General features: G+C 45.9%; 1 protein-coding gene across 1 annotated transcript in view; it reads left to right on the forward strand.

Annotated features, from left to right (window-relative positions):
• CSMD2 (CUB and Sushi multiple domains 2) overlaps positions 1–24204 on the forward strand; it is a 621436-nt gene that overhangs the window by 409441 nt on the left and 187791 nt on the right. The window contains exons 23-25 of the mRNA XM_007453867.1: positions 4757–4913; positions 7266–7457; positions 12414–12540. Of these exons, the coding sequence (XP_007453929.1) occupies positions 4757–4913; positions 7266–7457; positions 12414–12540 (476 nt within the window). The remainder of the gene's footprint in view (positions 1–4756; positions 4914–7265; positions 7458–12413; positions 12541–24204) is intronic.

Below are 24204 nucleotides of genomic sequence, written 5' to 3' on the forward strand. Positions count from 1 at the left end.
AAGGATTCCCAGTAAAGTCAGGAACAACACCAGTTCTGCTACCACCAATAGTATTCAGATCCAAGCCACTGCAATTATGCAAAGAAAAGAACAAAGAAACTATAACAATTAGAAGGGAATATCCAAATTGTCTCTTATTTGGAAAATATAAAACAACCAGCTGATAACCTATCAGACCAATAAGACAATTTAGCAAAGCTGCTGGTGTTTCAACAACCAATTCAAACATGTAATCAGAGGTGGGGAGAAGGTCTCATAATAGAAACAAAAACTATAAGACACCTAGGAATAAGCCTAACAAAAATGTGTATAATCTTTACTGAGGAAATTATAAAACTTTATACTGAAGGGCATAAAACTAAAATAAATGCAGGGAGGTTTCATATTCGGGGCTGAGCAAAGGCTATGAACAGGCAATTCACAGAATAGGAAAGTAGAATTGATAAACATACAAAAAGATATTCCACTTCGGTGATAATCAGGAACATACAAATTAAAATGGGATACCATTTCACACCCATCATACTGGAAAATTTTAGAGTGCCTGAAAATATCAAGTGTTGGTGAAGATATAAAGCAATGAAAGCTGTCATATGTTGCTAGTGAGAGATTAAATTGGTATTACTCTTTGGAGAGCAGTCTGACAACATCTAACAAAGTTGAAGATGTGCCTTCCATGTGCAACCTGCTTCTCTTCTCTGTTTTAGTTCTAGATATATGCCCTAGAGAAACTTGAGCACCTGTGTGTAAGCAGACATGCATGTAGCATTGTTCATAGGAATGTTACATTGAAACTGTGTGTTAAAAGCTATCCATTTAGCATATTCATTTTGAAGGCAGCCATCTTGCTGAACTGTCTTATTAGACGTAGTGGTATGTGCATATCAAAAATCAAGTTATATGGGACTTCCCTGGTGGCGCAGTGGTTAAGAATCCGCCTGCCAATGCAGGGGGCACGGGTTCGATCCCTGGTCCGGGAGGATCCCACATGCCGCGGAGCAACTAAGCCTGTGTGCCTCAACTACTGAGTCTGCGCTCTAGAGCCCATGAACCACAACTGCTGAGCCTGTGTGCCCCAACTACTGAAGCCTGCATGCCTGGAGCCTGTGCTCCGCAACAGGAGAGGCTACCGCAGTGAGAAGCCCACACACTGCAACGAAGAGTAGGCCCTGCATGCCACAACTCCAGAAAGCCTGTGCACAGCAATGAAGACCCAACTCAACCAAAAATAAATAAATAAAATTGATTTGTACACCTTAAATATATGCAATTTTTATTCATCTGTTACACTTCAATAAAGCTGAAAAAAATGGAAACATATAGTAGATAAAAAGAAGAAAGAAGGTTAGGTGTAATGCGTGTGTATAGATTCTCTTGGATTTGTCAGGGATAAATCCATCACCTGTATATAATGATGAACTGGGCCATCAAAGCAATTTTCTTATGGACAAGCAATATTCTGTTAGGAAATAAATGTATACAAGGGCCCAATTCCCAGTATCAATAAAAAATATAAAAATGCCCAGGAATAAGTACAGAATTTTACTGAGAGATATAAAAGACAACTTGGTTAAATGGAGCCAGATGTCTTGTATATGGATAGGAAGATTTATTATCATATAGATATATTTTCTCTCTTATCAATCCAGGCATTTAATTTTTTTTTAATTAATTAATTAATTTATTTCTGTCTGTGTTGGGTCTTCGTTTCTGTGCGTGGGCTTTCTCTAGTTGTGGCGAGTGGGGGCCACTCTTCATCGCGGTGCGTGGGCCTCTCACTGTCACAGTCTCTCGTTGCGGAGCACAGGCTCCAGACGCGCAGGCTCAGCAGTTGTGGCTCACGGGCCCAGCCGCTCCGTGGCATGTGGCATCCTCCCAGACCAAGGCCCGAACCCGTGTCCCCTGCATTGGCAGGCAGACTCTCAACCACTGTGCCACCAGGGAAGCTCCAGGCATTTAATATTAATCAGTCAGAATTATACAAGTTGTTTTGGGTCTTTTGGAGGGATTGGGGGGAGTTGTTTCTCTTAATTTGAGAAAATTCTTCTTGAGTTTATCTAAAAGAATAAACATGGGAAGACAATTTTTTAAATTAAAAGGAGACAAATGTGAGGGGACTTGTCCTACCAAATATTTAAATATATTACAAAGCTACAATTATTAAAACAGTTTAGATCAGGCACAGGAATAGGCAAATAGATAACTGCAGTAGAATAGAAAGTTGAGCAAAAAAAATTTATATAACTATATATGTGATAAAGTTGGATTTAAAGTCAGTGACAGGTGGAATATTTACAACAGGGTTTTGTTAAAAATGGCTAATCAACCAGGAAGAAAATGTATCTTATACCGTATGCCAAAATTCCAGGTGGATTTATGAACAAAATTACTGAAAGAAAATATTGGTTTATTTATTATTTATCATACATTTGTTGAGTGCGTCTTATGTGCCAGGGCACATATTCCACATATTCTGGACAATGATATGCAAATGATTATATTGTGGGTTGGGTTAATTTTATGATGGTAATTTCTACAGCTGTTTAAGTGCTGTTGTGGAAAAAATATTTAATGATCTGAAAAATATACACATTATATTAAGTGAAAGAGCAGGTTACCATATAGTATCTATAGTTTGATCTTGCTTTTATAAAAAAATAAATTTAAAACCTATATAAGGAAAGATGTGCATAGAACGAAGCCTAGAAAGATAGTCACCAAAATGTTATGAGTGCTGAAAGTTGCTTTCAGTTTCTTCGTGCTTTTCTGTGTTATAAGTTTCCTGCAATGAATATTTTATCATAATGACATATTAAGAACAAAAATATTCTTAATGAATTAAGATGAATTATGCTTTGAAATTAAGGAAAAAATCCTATTTCCATTATACTTTTATTGATTAACAACAATTTCTTAATACCATAATATATCCAGTGAGTGCTCAAATTTCCAATTATCTCATAAATGTAATATTTTTTAAATTTACAGTTTATTTGAATCAGGATCCAAATAACTTGTACATATTGGATTAGTTGCCTCAAGTATTTTTTTAGTCTTTAGGTTTTACCTCCGTCTCTTCTTTTTTACTCCCTTGTAATTTATTTGTAACTTGTTTATTTGTAATGTATTCATTTCATATGTTCCTCTGTCCTCCATATTTCCTATAAGTTGGAAATTGGATCCAGTGGCTTGATCTGATTCAGGTTTGATGTTTTTTTGGCAAAATGACACCATAGGTATTGGTGTGTCTTCCATTAACAAGCACATGATGTCTGGTTGTCTCTCTTATTGTGATGTTAGCAAGTGTTGATGATTAATGCCTTGATCAGTTAATTAGAAAATATATGTTTTTTTGTTTTTTGCGGTACGCGGTCCTCTCACTGTCGTGGCCTCTCCTGTTGCGGAGCACAGGCTCCAGACGCACAGGCTCAGCGGCCATGGCTCACGGGCCCAGCCGCTCCGCGGCACGTGGGATCCTCCCGGACTGGGGCACGAACCCATGTCCCCTGCATCGGCAGGCGGACTCCCAACCACTGCGCCACCAGGGAAGCCCCCAAAAATAAATGTTTTAATGGGTAAAACTCTTTTTATAACAATCTGGATGCCACAGTGGGCTGAACTCTTTGAACTGGTGTCATATCTATGCCTGCTGGCACTGTGGAATTCTCCCAGTCTATCAGTGATATAAAACAATTGCACATAGGATCTGGAAACAGACTTTTGAAGCTCCCAGGGGCCTAAACAAATCTCTGATATACAGCACTGTTAGCTTGAAGGATGGCTTCTTTTAGAAAGCTTTGCTTCATAAATAGTAGAATGGAAATATTGTTCCAATTTGCTGGCAGCTGGCACCACATCCTGTGCCATGCACAAATATTCATCACCCACCCATAGATCCCATCTTTGATATTTACCAAAGCAACAGGGCGTCCTTCACGCAATCACAAATTCTGTTGTTATTTGCACAATTATCTGGAAAGGAGCAGCAACCTCGGAACCTGGGGAGCCAGTTCATTATTCTGATGATTCTTGTCTTTGCTGGTGCTCAGTAGTTCAGGGGACAGATGGGAGTCAGGGAAGCCAGATGCCTGCACGATTCCACCCCTGGCTTGCTCCAGCCCTTGTTGGAGCCCTCATTTTAGGAGGGAAGGGGCAGAGACTGAGCTTGGGGAAGGGGAAGATACCATGACACCTGACACGCTGGACATTTTAACTCCATCCTGCTGGATCCTAGGGGTCATGTCCAGCAGAGTGTGAGACTGAGGCCACTGCCACAGTGGGGTGTGATTAGGGAGGAGGACGATTGTCTCATCTCCTGGAAGGGCAGGATGGAGTGTTTAGCAATGCAGAAAAGTCAGATGATTGCAGCCTGCCTGTCTGCAGAAACAGATGGTTTGGGCACTCAGGCAGGCCCAACCTGGTCTCCCCAAGCTGCTGAAGAGTAAGCTGGTGCCATCTGGGGGTTGGGGAACTAAGACCAGATCTCCTCTGGAAAGGTTAGAACAGCAACCAGTTCCTAGAGATATGATTCACACCGAGATGGGAGGGGTACAGAACTGGTACCAAGTAGGCTAGCGGGGCTGATAACTCACCCGGTGGCAACTCCACTCTGCCGTCTTCCTTGCATCTGATGACTGACTGTCCCTCTAACAGTTGTTATCAGTGCTAAACTCTGGGAATGTGGGCTGTTGGGTGGGGAGCCCTTGTTCAAGATAAGGCCATGCTGATGTGGGGCTGGGGTCTCTCCCGTATCCAGGTCTACGATGGCAACAACAACTCCGCCCGTTTGCTGGGGGTGTTCAGCCGCTCTGAGATGCTGGGGGTGACACTGAACAGCACGTCCAGCAGTCTGTGGCTTGATTTCATTTCTGATGCTGAGAACACCAGCAAGGGCTTTGAGCTGCAGTTTTCCAGTAAGTCTTTTTCTCATCTGAGTGGACAGTGAAATCGGGCTTTCCCCGGTTCCACACACAGAGAGGCTGGGCTCTGGGACATCACCCATCAGTTAGTGGGTTTGATTTTCTCTAACTGGTGTGTGCTTAGCTGACTGTTTCCCCTAAGACATTGTGCCTGTGATTTGGATAAGCTGCCACTTGGCGTACAACTCCATGGTTACACCTGTGAGTAACTTAGCTGAGCGTCACAGCACACCTTTGACTCACTAATCACCTTTTACTCACTAAAAATAATAAGCGCTGAGCCTTTGAATTAACGCAACCAAAGATAGCCTTTCCTAATGGTGACATTTATAAACTAATGTTCAGCTACAGTCAGATGTAAAAAATGCAAGCACTAATGTATAATTATGTTCTTTTTTACTACTCCCTAAAGAGTCGAGGCTTGATTCTTTCCCTTTTTTCCTGATTTTAACTTTCTCCTTTACTCCTGAGATTTCAGAAACAGAAAGCACCGAGGTTCGTACACATCCCCAGAGTACTTGGGGTGACATCTCCATACTTCGGCTTCACAGCTATTTTATTCATTTATTTGAGCTTCTACTTGCCCAGTAGCTACAAAGAAATGTGCTTTTGTAGACTATTTTAAAAGCCAATATATACTAACAAGCATAAGGTAGATAGCCAGTGGGAAGCAGCCGCATGGCACAGGGATACCGGCTCGGTGCTAGGGGTGGGATAGGGAGGGTGGGAGGGAGGGAGACAAAGAGGGAAGAGATATGGGAACATATGTATATGTATATCTGATTTCACTTTGTTACAAAGCAGAAACTAACACACCATTGTAAAGCAATTATACCACAATAAAGATGTTAAAAAAAAAAAAAAAGCCGGTGAATATCCATCAACTGATAAATGGATAAGTAAAATGGGATATGTCCCTCCGTACAATGGGATATTATTTGGCCATAGAAAAGGATCCAGTTCTGATCCATGCTACAATGTGGGTGACCTTTGGACACATGATGAGAAGTGAAAGATGCCTGTCACAGTACATGTAGACACATGTATTGCATGAACCATTTTTTTTTTTTTTTTTTTTTTCCTTGCGTTATGCGGGCCTCTCACTGTTGTGGCCTCTCCCATTTGCGGAGCACAGGCTCCGGACGCGCAGGCCCAGCGGCCATGGCTCACGGGCCCAGCCGCTCCGCGGCACGTGGGATCCTCCCGAAACGGGGCACGAACCCGCGTCTCCTGCATCGGCAGGCGGACTCTCAAGCACTGCGCCACCAGGGAAGCCCGCATGAACCATTTTTACGAACTGTCCAGAATAGGCAGATCCATAGAGACAGAAGGAAATTTGTTAGTTGCCTGGGGATGAGGGAGTTGAGGGGAAATCACCTTCTCTTTGAGGTGGTGAAAATGTCCTAAAGTCGATTGCAATGTTAGTTGCACAACTCTGTGAATAAACTAAAGGGCACTGAATTATATACTTTAGTTGGGGGAGTGTTTAGTATGTAACACTTGGTTACATAGTATGTAAGTTATGTCTCAATAAAGCTGTTAAAATAAAAAAACCAATGAGTCTACTCAAGATTCCTCTTGCCTGGGTGTGTAGGGTCTGTGCCTGTTACAGCAGGCACATGAGTGGAAGATTAAACAGAGTCATATTCAAATTCCATTTCTATCATCTGAGATTGTGTGACTTTGGAACAATTTGTGTGACCTTCCCGAGTCAATATTCTCAGCTGTGCAATGCACAGTTACCCCTCCCGGTAAGACTCCTGTGAATAACAAGTGAGAGCTAACACAGGTGGCCACCGTGCCCTAGGAGCTCTGTGTAAGCTCACAGAGGTCTCGTTCTCCAGGCTCGTTCAATAGAGTGTATTTAAGCAGGACAAAATTGAGCTTCGAAACATACATTTAGAGTGACTTTTCCATATTACACTCTCCCATCAGACTGTCTCAGTTAACAAAATGGGAAGAGCAGCTCCCACTACCAAAATGCTATGGGGTCAAACCAACAAAAAAAAAATAGGAAATCCGGACTCTATACCTGAAAACTATTAACAGCTGTCCCGGGAGAAATAACTGAAGTCATTTACATATAGCAACAGGGAGAACGAACACTCCATAACAGACCCTCACCTGAGCACAGCCACAGGACACCCCGAGGGGCGCCTCCATCAGGACCCAGGGGCATGTGCCGGGTGGCTTCCTTAAGGATGTGTGCTCTTGGGGGGGGGGGGGGGGGGGGGGGGGGGGGGGGGGGGGGGGGGGGGGGGGGGGGGGGGGGGGGGGGGGGGGGGGCGGGGTGTGGTTTGTGCCATGACACGTCTTGATCACCCCTATCTCTTCTCTCGTCCCCAGGTTTTGAACTCATCAAATGTGAAGACCCAGGAACCCCCCAGTTTGGCTACAAGGTTCGCGATGGAGGCCATTTCGCAGGGAGCTCTGTGTCCTTTGGCTGTGACCCTGGGTACAGCCTGCGGGGCAGTGAGGCGCTGCTGTGTCTGAGCGGGGAGCGCAGGACCTGGGACCGGCCGCTCCCCACTTGTGTCGGTAGGAGTCCTCTTGCTCTTCAGGTGACCCCCCTCGTGTGTCCCCTGATCCCGAGTTCCCAGCTCTGGTCTCATTAAGGGTCTCCCGTTGGCCCTCACACTCCAGGGCCTTGGGGCCGTCTGAACCGTCCTGTTTACCGGAGTCATGGCTGGCCCTGCCCACCCTTCCCCATGTCCTCACTCTCACACCTTATTACACCCTCACGACAGCAAGGCCAGGCGGTGGCTTGCCACTGTCATACATTTAGCGAGCGGGACCAGAGCCAGGTCATGCCCTCAGAATCGTAATCCTCTCCTGGCGGAGAGGTGGGAGGGTCAGTTAGAAGGAAGAGGTGGACTTTTTGCCTGGTTCCAGGGGTTCCTTCAACACCAAGTCTCAGATGAGTCTCCAGCTCACTCTGGCCTCAGTTTCCCCATAGGCAAAATGGGGCTCATGCTCCCTTTTCCGGAATGTTGAAAGAGTCAGGTCATGAACTAACATCTATCTTGTTCTTGAGAAAGAGTCAGATCATGAGCTAGCATCTATCTCACACTTAGGAAAGAATAAGATAATGAACTAGCACCTTCTTAAGCCTGTGGTGCTTCCAGCATGTCAGCACAGGCTCTCTGGAAGCTTCATCCATGTGTCACAGGACAAGAGAAGCCTGGTCCAAGGCTTCCCACAAGAAGTGGGAAATAGGCAATACCCCTCCGTCTGTCTGTGTGGCCTTTCCACCTCTCAGCCCCCGCCTCACTGCGCGTGTGACCCTCCCTGCTGACCAGGATTCCACCACGCCGCTTTGTCCTGTATCCCCAGCCCCGAACACCAGACCTTTCCCTCTCTCCATCTCCTGCCCCATGGCTCACAACCTCAGCATGGCTGTGCAGCTCTGGTTAATCTTATAAGGACAAAACATCCACCGGGAGAACGTTTAAGTGCCTACCTGCCAGAATCCTCGTGGGTGCATGTTTGGGTATGTGCAGAGGCAGAGAAATAAAAAAGGAAAGAACAAAGCATTCTTCCTGCCCTTGGGGAGTCCATACCCTGGCAAGGAGAAGAGACACATAAACAGGTCATTATAATACAAGATAAGCACTGTAAAAAGAGTAAGTGCCAAAGTGTTGAGGGAATACGAGAAAGTTGTGCCTAGGAGGTGATATTTCAATTGAGACTTGAAAGGATGGGTAAACATCAACCACAGGAGGGGAGGTAAGGGCGATATTCTCTTCCCCCAGGCGACTACATGTTAACAGGATCTTCGACATTGTTACCCAACAGAGGGTCTAAAAGTGAGGATTTCAAACCTGACTGTGGATAGATCAGGATAGTGGCCTCTGGAATCTTCCTCTGTCTGCTCAAGTAGACCTCATCCACAGGCATGCCCCGTCCCTTCCGCCCTGCTTCCCTGTTTTTGTCCCCTTGTTTCATTCATGTGCCAGGCACTGGGAATACAGGGAAAAGCAGATCCCAGGCCAGTGATGGAGACACAGGCATAAACAGACAACAGTATGATGTCATAGGCAAGCCAAAGCAAACGAAATGTGAAGGAGGTGATGATTCACACTGCAAGACAATTATTTGCTTTGCAAAAAAGCTCCACCGTAAGGTTCTTCTGAGTATCTAATCTGCCAGTTGTACCAAACTTAGAGAATCCACTCAAGCAGTGCTAGTGAGAGTACTTATACTTTGAACCTCGGAGGGCTTCCCGAAGGAGACTCCCTCAGGCCCTACGCAGGGGAGGGAGGCTGTGTATTTGGGATTATGTGTGTATAGTTTTACACATGTCATGTTGTGATGGACTTGATCGTGGTCTACCAGAAATGACTGCTACAGCTGAAACATCCAGCTGTTTTCTTTGTGGATGAGTGGATGCTACAGCCCAAACGAAGCAGCCAGGGCTGTAGGATGGGGATAAGGGAGAAGACCAGGAAGACGAGAGTCTTAGGGTCTTGTTGGTAAATCTGCTGCATGCCAGCCACCTGGCTCTCCCTGCCCCCCTGTCCGTCCCCAGATAAAGTGACCCCTGAGGAAAGAGCAGTCGTGTCCCCGAGGAAATGCTGCTGGTGCCCCTGCCTCCAAACACTTGCCTCTGGGAAGCAGGAGGGGCTGTTGCATCAGGAATACAGAAGGAAGCTACAGCGCAGGGCAGGGGTAATGTCCTGCCCCGTTTCTAGCTGCCTCTGCTATTTGTGGAGCCAGAAAGGCTTCCTCCCCACAACTTACAGCTCATCCTCCCATCCACACCGTGCTCCCTGCTGCCGGCCTGTCCAGCCCGACATCTCTCATTCAGGTTGGCATCTCCTACCCCAACATCAACACGGGGGTAGTTACGCAGGAAGAAAGCAACCGGTCTCGTGCGCAGGCTTACTGCAGAGGGCCCCTCCCCCGCCCTGCCTTAGTGGACCCGGGTCAAGCCATGGGGCCCAAGAGACGCTTGATGGGTCCTTTGTAGCAACAGATGAAGGTCAGTCTCCCGTGTGTGACTTTGATCCCCTCATCTCCTACTTCTAAGATCTTGCTTAATCAGATCTTTCCTAAAAAGCTTTGCAACAAATCTCTTCATCTTCTCTCATGCTCCCTTGATTCAGACCCTTCATAGTAATTCGCCTGGGAAGCAGTAAGCTTCTCTCGTTCATTTGATCATCCGCCCACCTATTCATTCAATAAACACTTGTTAAAGCATCTGTGATGTGCCAAACACCATGCTAGGCACTTGATGTACAAATATAAGTAAGACAAGGTTCCTGCTGCTGAGGAGTGAAGGAGATAGATTTCAATAACCTGTTAACATGTCTATGATAAAAACCGGTTCATGTTATAATGGAGACACAAAAGAGGATAGTGTCAACTCGATGTGTGGAGGGGAGGGTGTCGCAAAAGTTTTCATGAGGAAGATGTTGGCCGACTTGTCAGTCCAAGGAGAGGCCTGAAGAGGCCCAGTGTGCCTGGGCTTGTGGAGTTTAGCACACTTGGCTGGACCAAGGGGTGCCAGGACGGGGCCAGAAAAGGCCAAAAGGAGCCTCTCTGGGGGGACTTGATGGGCTCTCCTAAGGAGCTTGGACTTCACTCTGGGAAGGAGGAAAGCAAGCAGTGATGTGGCCAGTTTGCATTTTAGAAAGGTCCTTCTGGTGGCACTGCTGGGGCGGGGGGGAACGCAACTCTGCCACCCTAGAGATGGTAAGGGCCTGAGCCATGACACTAACAGTGGGGGCAGAGGGGGGGCAGGTGTGAAAAGCATCCTCAGGCCCTGGGGCTCAGAGGCAGGTTAGACGTGGGGAGGAAGAAAGCCAGCCTGTGACCTGGAGGGCTGCTCTGACGGGGAGATGGACCTCTTCACTGGTGCCCTGCCTCTAGGTCCACCCCTCTGTGCCCCTTCACACTGCCACAGGAGCATTCTCTCTAATGTGTAAAGGGCACTAGTGTGTAAAGTGATCAATTTACTCTCGTGCATAAACACTGCGGTTCTGTGCAGTGCCCTTCGATGAACGATGCTCGCGCAGCTTTCCAGCCCTGCCTCCCTCCAGGCCCCATCTCATACCCCGTCCCCCAAGCTGCCATGCTGTTTCCCACCTGCAAGGAGGTTCGCAGTACTCTTCCCTGTTGGCCTCCCCAGCCTACGCCTCCCACCCACCCGCCTGCCTCTCCCTGCCCTGCGCTGGAGGAAACTGATCACCTCCTCCTCTGTGCTGCCACTTGCCGTGAACGTGCGTGTGTCAGGGCGCAGTGAACACACTGTGGCCGCCTCTTCCTCCAGGTCTCCGGAGGAAGGACACCACGCCTTGTGCTCCTGGCACGTGACACAGGCCCAGTTCCTGTCAGTGACCAGGTTCAAATGTCTGCACATTCTCAGGAGACCTCAAAGAGTCTGGTCACAGAGTGGGCCATCAGCCCTACCCCCAGGGACCTTTTCTTTAATAGCTTTAATGAGATAGACTTCACGTACCATACAGTTGGCCCATTTAAAGTGTACCACTCAGTGCTTTTTAGTGTATTCACAGGGTGGTACAACCATCATCACAATCTAATTTTTGAACATCTTGTCTCCCCAGAAGGAACCCTATACCCATTAGCAATCCCTCCCACTGCCACTCCTCGTCAGGCCTTGGCAACTACAAATGTACTTTCTGTCTTTGCAGATTTGTCTGTTCTAGATATTTTATATAAATAGAAACACACAATATGTGGCTTTTTGCGCCTGGCTTCTCTAACACAGCATAACGTTTTCAACATTATGTTCACCCACATTGTATCGTGTGTCAGTACCTCATTCTTTTTTACAATCAAGTAATATTCCATTGTACGGGTATACCACATTCGCGAATCTATTCAACAGCTGATGGACATTTGGGTCATTTCCCTTTTTGGGATATTATGAATAATGCTGCAATGGTCATTCGTGTACAAGTTTTCATCTGAACATACGTTTTCGTTTCTCTTGAAACGAAATGTATGTATCCAAGAGCAAAATTGCTGGGGTCATAGGGCAACATTTTGAGGACCTATATAGAAAACTGTTTTCCAAAGCAGCTGCACCATTTTGCACTCCGACCAGCGATGTCTGAGGGTTCCAGTTTCTCCACATCCCCACCTACACGTTAGTCTGTCTTTTTGATTATAACCATCCTAGAGGTTATGAAGTGGGATCTCACCGTGGTTTTGATTTACATTTCCCTAATGACTAATGATGTTACACATCTTTTCCTGTGCTTCTTGGCCATTTGTATACTTTCTTTGCAGAAACGTCTATTCAAAGGCTTTGCCAATTTTTTAACTGAACTCTGTCTTTTCATTGTTGAGCTGTAGGGGCTTTTGTAGATCCTGGATACAAGTCTCATCCAAGGGCCTTTCTCTGTGCTGCACTCTGCCACCTGGAATGAATGAGAGGGACCCTGGCACACAGGCCGGAGGAGCCAGTGGGTGGCCGCTGTGAGCACGGGTCACCCCCTGAAGCTCTCACTCTTCTGGGATTTCTTTCAGCCGAGTGTGGCGGAACGGTGAAAGGAGAGGAGTCGGGGCAGGTGCTTTCACCCGGGTATCCAGCTCCCTACGAGCACAACCTCAACTGCATCTGGACCATCGAGGCCAATGCCGGCTGCACCATCGGGTAAGTGCAGGGCCAGCAGAGGAACCGTTGCCAGCTGTTCAGGGGAGTCATCACCAGTCCACCAGCCAGTGGCTGGCCCTGCCCACCTCACCTGGAGGCCCTGGTGAGCAACAATGGTTGCTATGACCCCAGGCTCAGGCCGGGGCCCATGGAAAACCTGAAAAGGCCAGCCTCGGCATCACAGGGCTGCAATCCAAGTTCAGACAATTCACCGGCCTAGGCGATACGGTGTCCACACAGCAGCTGAGGGCATAGGCGTGAATCCCAGCTCAGCCATTTGCCATTTGTAGGACTTTGGGTAAGTTTCTTCTCTTCTCCTTCTGTGGCATGTGGGTTATAATATTGGCTTCTCGGGATAAAGCATCTAACTGAGACACTGCAGGTAATGTACTCAGCACAGTGCTTGAAACATAGTAAATATTTATTCATGGTTCGGTGGTTATTTCTCTGATGGTAGTAAAGGTCAGTTTAGAACTGTATGACCACAGATTGCTTCCCTTTCTCAATCTGAGTTTCTACATCTGTAAAATGAGAACAAAAATGCTTGTGATTTAGAGTTGTGGAAGGAATAGTCAGAAAAGCCCAGCATACTGTCAGGTACTGTGCACATATTCCCTCAAAATGTAACTTCCTTTCCACGTACGTGCTTGACTAACAGGAATTACTTTCTGGAGTTCCAAAGAGTCAGAGAAGAAAGGAGCTTTACCATTTATTGAGCACAGGGCCTGGCACACGTAATGTCTTATTAACTCTTCACAGTAGCCCTGGTAATACGAATAGTAAGCCCTAAAAATAAATAGACATTCTTATTACTCCCATTTTATAGATGAGAGAACTGAGATTCCAGGAGAATACATAGTGTGTCTAAGCTCACACAGTGAATCAGAAAGCTGGGGCGTGGATCCAGGTCTTTCTGAATCTTCGCACCAGATGATGCTGCTGGCAAACTGGGTTCAGAGGAGCTGTGAGGAAAAGAGGAGGTTGGCGTGGCAGGATGGATGAGGTATGGAAAGAGAATTGAACCAGGCAGTTGGAGTGGAAATGGTCTGGCTGGCGTGGGGAATGCATGTGGAAAGGAATGGGAGACAGACTGGGTTAGGAAGCAGCCTGCTTACGGAGGATTCTAAATGCCAGTAAACAAGAGGGAGCCGTGGAAGGTTCCTAAGCAGGGTTATTTATAGTGGAGGGAGCTCACGGGAAGAAAACCAGTCAAAAGTCTGTCGCAATAATCCAGGGATGAACTGTTGAGACTTTGGAAGAGTGGGGAGTCAAGACAAGAGGCAGAAGTGTGGCTAGGAGAGGCTCCCTGCCCTGGCGAGGTCTGCGTGAAGGGGAACTGGCTGAACGGGTGTGTTGCTGCCAGAGATACAGCTGTTTGCACATTCGCTGATGTACACATGGTCTTAGACCCAGTCCAATTAAAGAAATGTATGAAGTGTTTGCCTCGTGCAAGTTTTTGAGCTCGGCCCTGTGCAAAATGAGGTCAGCAGAGCTCTTGGGGGTTTTGTGTTCAATACAAAACTTCATCCCACACTGCTGCTGGAACCACTTTCTGGAAGCGTGCCTGATCAGCTCACACTCTAACTAGAACCCTTGCGTGGCACCCATGCTCACAGGAGCTGAACATCTTATCCTGGTTTTCAAGGCTGTCAGGACTTCATCCCACCTCCCAACCTTATTTCCCACCACTTCTCTTCAATGACAAAGCTGAATTGCTAGTGGCCCCTGTACATGTACTCGTGGCCCTGCTCGGTGCCTTGGTTTCCACTCTGCCCTCCCCGGAATGCCCCCCTCCCTCCAAAGGCTTAAGTCTACAACTCTCACTCCCTCAAAGTCAAGTGCACATGTCACCTCACCCAGGAAGTCTCCCCCAGTCCACTCGCAGGAGACCCCTAGGAGTCCTCTCTCCGCTTCTGCGTTCCCATTGCTCATGGCCTGTATTTCCCTCTTATGACACTGACCATTCTTCCCCTCCACTTATGCTCCTGCTCTAGCTCCCCAGCCAGAGCCACAAGTCTGCCCGATTCATCTTCACAAGTCTCCTGGCTCTCAGCACAGTGGCAGAGGCTTAACAAGTGTCAAGCGTTGAATGAATGAATGAATGAAACAAGCAGGACCCAGATATAAAGGTAGTTTTATGACTAGCAGATCCATGAAGGTCCCTCAGTAAATAGTAACTGAACAATGAATTCATCACAGGTGTCTCCATATGCAAATCAGGAGGTTTTCCCACGTTCCCACCTTGCACGTTACTCATTCATTCATTCGTTCCTCCATGTAATAGCTGTCTGCTGAATACACGGCAGTGCCTGTGGGAGACACTGGCGTTGCCCAGATGAATAAGACCACGGCCACTGTCGGCAAAGAGGAGATGTGCGTGTGCACAGAGCGAGGTTGTGGAAGGATAGGCAGGGGGCTGAGCAGCTGGACAGGAGACCAGAGAGGCTATCCTGGAAATGCAAACACCAGAGTAAGTCGTGTGGGATGGAGAGGAGTAGCCAAGGAAGAAGCTTGGCAGGACAGAAGGGCCTACTAGGCAGAAGAGGTGACGCAGGGTGTGCGGGCTCAAGGAGCTGGTCCCCATGGCTGGAGCATCGCCTGAGATTTGGTGGAGGGGTGGGCCGTGGTGAGGGATGAAACTGGTGGAGCGGGCTGCATGCGGCCAGAGCTCAGAGGACCGTGGCGGTGGTGATGCTGAGTTTGGCCCTGTCCTGGCAGCCTTGTGGAGAAGGGGGCAGATGGGGTCTGGGACCCCAGTGAGGAGGAGGCCGTCTCCAGAGTGTCGTCGGGATGAGGAGACCTGAACCCTGCCAGTGGCGATGGGATGGAGGAGGGACGAGTGCAGGAGACATTTAAGGAGTCACACCAGCCGGTCTCACTCGCCTCAAGAAATGTGGAAACTGAGATTTCTTCTGTTTCCCTATTTTTTGTTGTGCAGCATACAACATGTAAAATAGAAAAGTCGAACAGTATGCCGAGCACCTGCTTACCTCCCACCTAGACTCAACTGCGTTGAATATTTACCCTCTTTCTTTTTTTTTCTCTCTGTCCCTTTTTTTTTTTTTTTTCTTTTTTGGCTGAATCACACAAAGGTAACTGTAGACATTCTGATACTTCTTGCCTAAGCACTTGGGCGTGCATCTCCTCCATGACATAGTAACCTTAGCACACCCATGACATGCGACATCAGTCCCCGGGAATTCAGGTTTAGGAGAAGGGTGCGAGGAGAGCCGAGAGATCTCAGAGCGGCTGACAGGGAGAGCACAAGAATTCAGTGATGGCATTTCTGGGCAGACGTGAGGACTGTTATCATTTACAGGAATGAGGGGTGTGGGCTGGGCTGGAGGGGAGAGCAGAGCATCCCTTCCTAGCCCTCAGGAAGAGAGGATCGAGACAAATAGAGGAAATATTCTCTCCAGAGATAGAAAGAACTATAGAGGGGGCCTGCTGGGTGTGTGCGTGAGGACCCTGAGGTGGGGAATGGCGGGGAGAGGATGAAAGTAACCTCAGCCCTCGATTGGGAAGGCTTCTTGGAGCCACACAACCTCAAAGGAGCTGATGCCGCATGAGCAGAGGCTGCACGGAGAGTGGCCAAAAGATGGGGATGGAGTGATGGGACACTTACGCCTTCCTCCTGTGATCCCTCCACCCCAGGCTGCCGTGCCAGCCAGCGTCTGCAGCGTCCTCATGCACATCTGTACTCTAGCGTGTTCTCTCTCTCCCTCTCCTCTCTCTCCCTCACTGCCACCCCTCCCTGGAATCACCAGCCACAAAGTTAAGGGAATTTGTAATCAGATAGAATTCAGACAAACACAAAAAAAGCCCCTTTTGTGTTTGTGCCCTTATTCAGAGTAAGACTTAGTTATTATTTTTTAAGTGAGAATTTCTTTATGGAATTTTTCTTTATAAAAAAGAGATACTCATTTTTAAAAATTCAAAGTACAAACCGTAAAGAAGTTTATAAAGTAGAAATCAAAAGTCCCCATCGTCTTACTCTCTTCTCCTCTGCACACCCTACGTAAGATAGCCATTGATATCCGTTTGTTCAACTTCCTCTTTTAGGTATTTTGTATGCCAGTGTATACAGAAAGCAAATGCAATAAGCATGCTTGCTAAAACAAGATCACCTCTTTGAGTGGCTCAGTAACTTGCTCTTTGTTTTACCCTTTACTCATATATCATCGTCTTATCCTCTCAGTCTATATAGATCAGCCTCATCCTGGTTGATGGTTACAGGGAATTCTGTTGTCTGTACAACCATAATTTATTTAACTACGTGCCTATTGATAAAGTGAATAGTTTCAGTTTTTCGCCCCAGTAAACATCCTTACACATGAATCTTTGAACAGTTGTCCAATTAGTTCCTTAGGATATGTTCTTAGAAGGCAAATTTTGATACATGACCTCAAATTTCCCTCCAGCTATTGCAGCAATTTACACATCTACCAAAAGCCTGCTTCCCTACCCAGCATCACTTTATGTTGTCAATCCTGGCAGCGTTAACCAGTGTGATGGGCAAGATGGTATTTAATTGCCTTTGCTGCTTCAGGCTCTTTGTATATCTTTCTATGGGGGAGTTTATTTTTTCTCATATAGACTGTTAAGCTGGGTTTATTTCTAGTCTATAATTTTAGGTTAGATTTCTTTTCAACCTGAGTATTTAAGAATATCTTAAAAGTTACTAAGTTATATATTTTGTATGATTTTTAAATCAGTTCCACTTTTACTGCATTGTGCCCTTGTTACTTTTTGAATTTTTTCTTACTTATGTTCTATGTATATTTGAATAAAGGGAAAAGAGTTCAGGGACTTATACGTTTCCTTTACATCCAATGTATTATGCTTTCTTTCAAACAAAATATATTATGCTTTTTATTGCTTTTTTAAATGTTTAACTCTTCCTATTTTTAGTTGATTTGATTTAATTTGCTCTGTTTCTCCTCTGGTGGTTTGAAAGATCCATATCCCATTTGCATTCTGCCAATGGTCTTGTGTTTTCATTAATTCTGTTTTCAACAGTGTTTATTCTGTGATTCCTCCCTCTTTATTTGGGAAATCTTGTTTTGGTTTTCATTTTTATTTCAAGAAAACTGCACTTTTTGTTTTCAGATTGCTCTTGACAGCTTACTTTTGTTTTTATCAATGCATTACCATCTTGCATCTCTCTGAGGACAGTATTTATGTTTTGTTTTACAACAGCTCCTGTCCCCCCGCCCCGCCCCGCATCGACTGTGTCCTGCAGTTGGGCCATTTGGGCTGATCATTCAGCTGGATTCCTTTGAAGAGCTGACTATCTTTATGTCCCAGTTGTCCTCCCAGTTGTCATTCATTCAGTATCAAGTTGCAACTGAGAGCCAGACTCGGCCACCACACTACCTACCACTCGTATTCTCTCTGTAGCTTGGGAAGCTCTTCAAGCAGGCACCCTGTGCCTCAGTTCTCTTCTCTGTAACACGGTGATTAAAATGGTACCTACCACTTGAGGCTGCCATGAGGATGAAGTGAGCTAACATATCTGAACACTTAGAACAGTGCCTGGGACGTAATTCCCAAATGTGGAGAACCCCCTCCAAGAGCTGTAGGTGGTTGTTCATTTGACCCAGATGGGCATCCTGGAGCACAGCAGGTGATAGGTCACCCCTTAGATCACAGATGGTGGGTGCCGTGCTGTTGGTGGGGGCAGGTGTCAAGCAGGTCTTTCCCTTGGGTGTGCCAGCCGGGAGGGGATGTGCGACAGCCCACAGGCCAGTCCATGAGACTGTCCCCGGGGGCGCAGACAGAAGGCTTGCAGATGCCTCCCAGCACCCTGGTCAGCCTCGATGGGTGGTTGCCTCACCCCAGCAAGCTGGGCAAAGAGAGTCCCTTTCCAGGAGTGCCCGGGGGGACAGTGGGTGGCTGCAGGGATTCACATTCAGGCTGACCCCTGGGTGGGGCCCATGCAGGAAAGCGGGCCCTTCCTGGGTGTGCACAACAAGGGTGGGCTGGCTGTGAGACCCTGCCCTTGAACGTGGGTGGGGGGCAGGGGGGGCGGCCTACAGCATTTGGCAAGTGTTTCTCCCTGAGGGCCGAGAATGGGACAGGCTGACTGATGAACTCTGTCCAGGCCTGGCAGCTAACAGCAGGAGAACAGACCAGGGAACTGCGCCCTTCATGTCACCCCTAACTATGTTGTCAGTTCATAGAACATGGAAGTTTCAGCACACGTGGGTGGAACCTCTTCTCAGTTTCTGATGTTGGGTCTGAGTTTTCCTTTTGATAATCAGTGGACCAGCTCAGATGACAACTGGGGAAGAGCAGGAGACAAAGCCTTTTGCTCTTGGGCCTCCCCTCTACTTAGTGTTTATCCAGTCTCTACAGTGTACCAGGTTCTAGATCAGTTATTATTGTCCCCATTTTATAGATGGGATCATTGAGGCCCAGAAAGGATGAATGTCTCACAATTACCCAGTGATACAGATTTCAAGCCCATTCTGTCTGGTCCCAGTCTACTCTTCTGACCCTGGTTTAGTTCCATGTAACAAACCAGGACATTGAACACCTTCTCTGTGCCAGAGACTGTGTGATGCTGTGTGGTGGGAAACACAAAGGTCAGACCACGGCCAGTCCTTGTCTGCCAGGGGCTCAAATTCTAGTGGGAAATAGGCAAATAAACAGGTACCCCCAAGACAGTAAGTGCAAGCCAAGTTCAGTAATGGGAAAGAGAAAGGCAAGTTCTACCTGGAAGTGTAGAGGGGAAGCATGCCAATTGAGGGGAAGGAGAGTGAAGGTATGAACCTAGGGGAATGTATAGGGTCTGTCCACAAAGGAGGAACAAGCAGTCACTTGATGTGGCTGGATGTGGGGGGACAAGGTTGCATGGGTAGAGACGGGTCTCTGCGGGACCCTGAATGCCAAGATGAGAACTCTACACGGATTCCTCAGGATAACGAGCAGCCACTGGAATAATTTGAAGACAGTAACGACATTCAGTTCATTTAAAAACTTGGAGCACTTAGTGCCAGGCATTCTGCCAGTCACTGAGGGTATAAATATAAATAAGAGACAGTCTTTTCCCTTGAAGGTCTCAGTCTTACAGATAGAAATTTTATCCATTAGGAATGAAAATAAAAAAACTGACTAAAGCTGGCTTCAGCAGATGGGGGTTCCCTTTTTCTCCTGGAAAAAGAATCTGAAGATCCCATCCAGACCTGGTGCAGCTGCTCAGGATACCATTGCTTTGCTTCTTGTTCTGCCATCCTTAGGCTTTCATCCTCATAGTTACCTAGTCAGCTGCTGCAGCTCCAGGCATTGTGTCTGTGTTCCAGTCTCAAAGAAGAGGGAAGAGGGAAGGGAGCAGAGTTTTCTTCTAGTGAGGGTTTACATATTTATTGGGGAAGAACCACCATCCTCACAGACATCTTCCTACATTCCATTAGTCTGAACTTGCCATGACTGGCTGAGGGAAAGTGAGAGATCAGTTCTGTTTTGCTTTTACAGTTTCAATAGTAGAGACAGATGAGAGGTTTGGAAATGGAGTACAGAGAAGCCTACCTATAGTGCCTACCTAGATTCTTATATAACGAAATAAATGCTATAGTAGAGGTATGTACAAAACTCAATAGAAAGCATTTGCAAGGCCAGTTCATAATTTTAGGTGGCAGCTGAGGGGCAGGGTGTTACAGACAGGAAGTGCTAGTCTAGCTGCACTTTATCAAACAGTCATAGCTCACCATGCAGAGTGGAGGTAAAGACTTTCCAGGCATGTAAAAGAGAGGAAGGGGTGGGTAACTGCTTCTGAAAGAGCTCATTATCTGGTATGTCGTGATGATATCTCCACTTCAGGAAGTTCAGTGGCAGCAATGCGGAGGATAAATTGACTGGGAAACCAAGGAGGAATTGAGTATAACTGTTTGAGGGGTCCTGGCTACACTCAGAAGAACTGAGTACAAATTAGATTGAGGTTGAGAGCTCTATGTGGCTGGCTATAAAGAAGGGAAGGGGGAAAGGGATAAGACACAGTGCTTTGCTGGTAGGCTTTCCATGAAGAGATCTGGGGCACTTGGAGAATGGAGAACTTATTGTTCCTGGAAGCTCTGATTTCTGCTCCTAATGGCCATTTAGTTATAAAGTTCATGTTTGGCTAATAGTCCTAGTTCGTTGATTTTTAACTGTGGAGATGCTTCTTAATGATTAACACGACGGCAACGTGGGAACTCTGTTCTTGGCTGTTGGTTAAGATGCAGTAGGATTGCTGAGAGAGGGGGCCATGGTTTTGATTAACCAGAACCCCTGCCCAGTGGAACTTGTCTTCCTGGGAGGATGCCGGACTAGACAAAACATCTGGCTGTGCCTGAAGCCCAGATGGCCCCGCTGCAGTTTCATATCAGTCAGAGGACAGCAATTCCCCACTGAGGTCAGTGAGGCTTCCCTTTACCCAGCAAGCAGGCAGCTGGCCCAGAGGAGGCACCAGAAGTAAAGCTTCTGTTCATAGCTCTTGCCAGGAATTGTGGCTGCAGGTTTAGCAGCTTGCAGAAGGTTTATTTTCTTGCAGTGACAGCAAGTCAGACCTTAAACAGAGAAGGTCCATGTGCTCATACCACAAGAACTGACCTCCTGAAGGAACTGAACAGATAAGCACAAACACAATGGGGTATGGCTTTGTCAGATTTACAGTTTCAACAAACCAACAAAAAGGAGCTCAAAAGTGTTTAAAGGAGAGGATGTAGGTAACCTGGTAGGTATAAGTGTAGCTTTAAGAGTGGTGGTGCACTCTGGCACTTTAGCTTTTCATAGGTTAACTCTAGAAAAAGAAAAATTACTTCAAATTATCCAAGAATAATAATCCAGCTGAGCTACACTGGATAGTTGAATTGGCCAGAATACATCAATTTGACTGCCAGTTTACAATCCCAGAAATGAATTCCAGCATCTCTTAGGAAGAAAATAAACAGTTCAACCAAAGAAATGCAAACCTTGTTGGTTGGCCACATTGGACCAGTATAAATCTCTCCCTATCAAAAAATAAGTAAACAAGTAAGCAAAAATTAAACTAAATTAAATGAAAAACTTGTGATGCTACTTAAAACATACCATTCTTAAAAAAAGAGAACCATTTTCCTAAAGAAATAGAAACAATTTCCTGAAAAGGTTTTACCATAGTAGGCAGAGGAAATTTTAAATGGGTATATAGATAATATTCTCATTTAAATATAAGAAATAGGGATGAGAAATAGCAGAAAATGGACGGTGAAATGGAGGAAGAGAGCTCCTGAACTAGAAACACAGTGACAGAGACAAGTGAAGAATGAAAAGAAACTAAATACAGAATGAAAATTACAATCACAGTAGTTGTCTTGTAAGAAATAAAAACACTGAAATAGGAGACAAGCTGGAGAATGTCTCTGAGACCAAAGAGAAAAGGTGTGAAGGTGGGGAAGTAATGAAAGAAAAGTTGCCAAATGTGGAAGACAGAGCACCAATCCAGGCGGCATAAATGAAGAACAATTAACAAATGGAACAATTAACAAAAGGTACAAAAAAACACATGATGGCAAATTCTTCTTATCCTTGGTGAATTGAAAGGACTCACTGAGTTCCAGGCAAAATGAATAAGATACAACTTGATGAAAAATGAAACAGTTCCATGGAGAACAAAAAAATCCCTACAAGCATTTGACAAAACACACACAGGTAAGCACACAATCAGCCCTCAGCAAATAAAACAGCCATTTACGATAAACAATCACAACTAATCCAACCCTCCTGAAGTTTCTTGTCTGTAACGTCAAAGACCAAAGACTTTGGAGAATCATTGATTCAGCCAGGATATAATATGCACAAGAGCCACAGAAAATTGCTCGCCCAGGCTTGTTGAAGAACTTGCAAAGAGAGGGCAGCAGGCCCCCAAAGTTATCAGGTCCTAAAGCCTGGAACCTGTAAACATTACCTGATTTGGTAAAAGGATCTTTGCAGATGTGGTCAAACCAAGGATTTTGAGATGAGGAGATTATTGTGGATTATCTGGATGGGCTCTAAATGCAATCATATATATCCTTATAAGAAGGAAGCAGAGGGAGATTTTATATACACAGAGGAAAAGGTGATGTGAAGACAGACACCGAGATTGGAATGATGAGGCCTCAAGCCAAGGAATGCCAACAGTCACCAGAAACTGGAAAAGGCAAAGGATAGATTCTCCCCTAGGGGCTCTGGAGGGAGTGCAGTCCTGCTGACACCTTGATTTCCACAGAGCAATACTGATTTCAGACTTCCGGCCTCCAGAACTTCAAAAGAATAAAGTTCTGTTGTTTTAAGTCACCACATTTGTGGTACTTTGTCACAGCAGCCACAGGAAACTAAAATAGACATAATTTTTAGCCTACTGAGATGTTTAGGAAAAAACTATACAAAGAATTGATGACCATGAAAGACGATATTTAATTTGAGTCTATAGTCCCTGCTTGTGTTTGTCAGTGTTTTGACAGTTGGTGGAAGGCAGAGGGGAAAGTAAAATCTTTTTAGCTTTTCTCTCTTACATAAAGGAGAGTGTAAGTAAGTCAGAAAGAGAAAGACAAATACCATATGCTAACACATATATATGGAATTAAGAAAAAAAATGTCATGAAGAACCTAGGGGTAATACAGGGATAAAGACACAGACCTACTAGAGCATGGACTTGAGGATATGGGGAGGGGGAAGGGTAAGCTGTGACAAAGTGAGAGAGTGGCATGGACATATATACACTACCAAACGTAAAATAGATAGCTAGTGGGAAGCAGCCACATAGCACAGGGAGATCAGCTCGGTGCTTTGTGACCACCTAGAGGGGTGGGATAGGGAGGGCGAGAGGGAGGGAGACACAAGAGAGAAGAGATATGGGAACACATGTATATGTATAACTGATTGACTTTGTTGTAAAGCAGAAACTAGCACAGCATTGTAAAGCAATTATACACCAATAAAGATGTAAAAAAACAAAAAAAAAGAAAAGCAATATTGTGACCCGTTTTTATTTTGTATGTTCTCATGCTATTCCTTTGTCTCAACTTTTTAATATTTTATTGTTCTTCTGTGTAACAGCATTTTTTTTTTCTTTACCTAACTTGAGACTCTTTTCCTTGCAATATGGAAATTTCACTTGTGGGCACCAGCTCAAGGCTCCTTACAGCTCCGTCTTGCCCACAGGTTGGTCAGTGAACGCTCCACACATAACAGTAGAGGCTTCCTTTTCTTGTGTGCCCTCATCTCGGGGCCTCCCTCTGGGATGCTCACACATCATTCTGCCCATTCCTTTTGCAGACTCTTAGCTCAGCATTTTAGTCTTACACTCTGCTCTCCCACTTGACCTTAGTTCTTGGCTGATCCTTCAATCCTCCCCCAGCCATCCTGAGCTCCTGCAACCCTGGCCTGCTCCAGGGACCACCTCTTCTCCTCTTATTTTCTTCTAACTCGCACTGTGGAGTGGCCAGACAAAAGTGAATTTATACTCATTTCAGAATTGATACGTCTGTTCTTGAAGCAGCGATGATGTTATGTGTTCACAAACTCTTGTTTCTTCTTCCACTTAGGCACAACCTCCCCTATAATTAGGTGAGCTGGGAAATGTGTTCTGGTCAGTGGGATGAGGAGGAAGACCTGACTCTTAAAACAAGTTTTGTTCTACTCTCTGATGCCTTCTCTTTCCC

Source organism: Lipotes vexillifer, unplaced genomic scaffold, assembly GCF_000442215.2.
Source record: "Lipotes vexillifer unplaced genomic scaffold, Lipotes_vexillifer_v1.1 scaffold213, whole genome shotgun sequence".
NCBI lineage: Eukaryota > Metazoa > Chordata > Mammalia > Artiodactyla > Lipotidae > Lipotes > Lipotes vexillifer.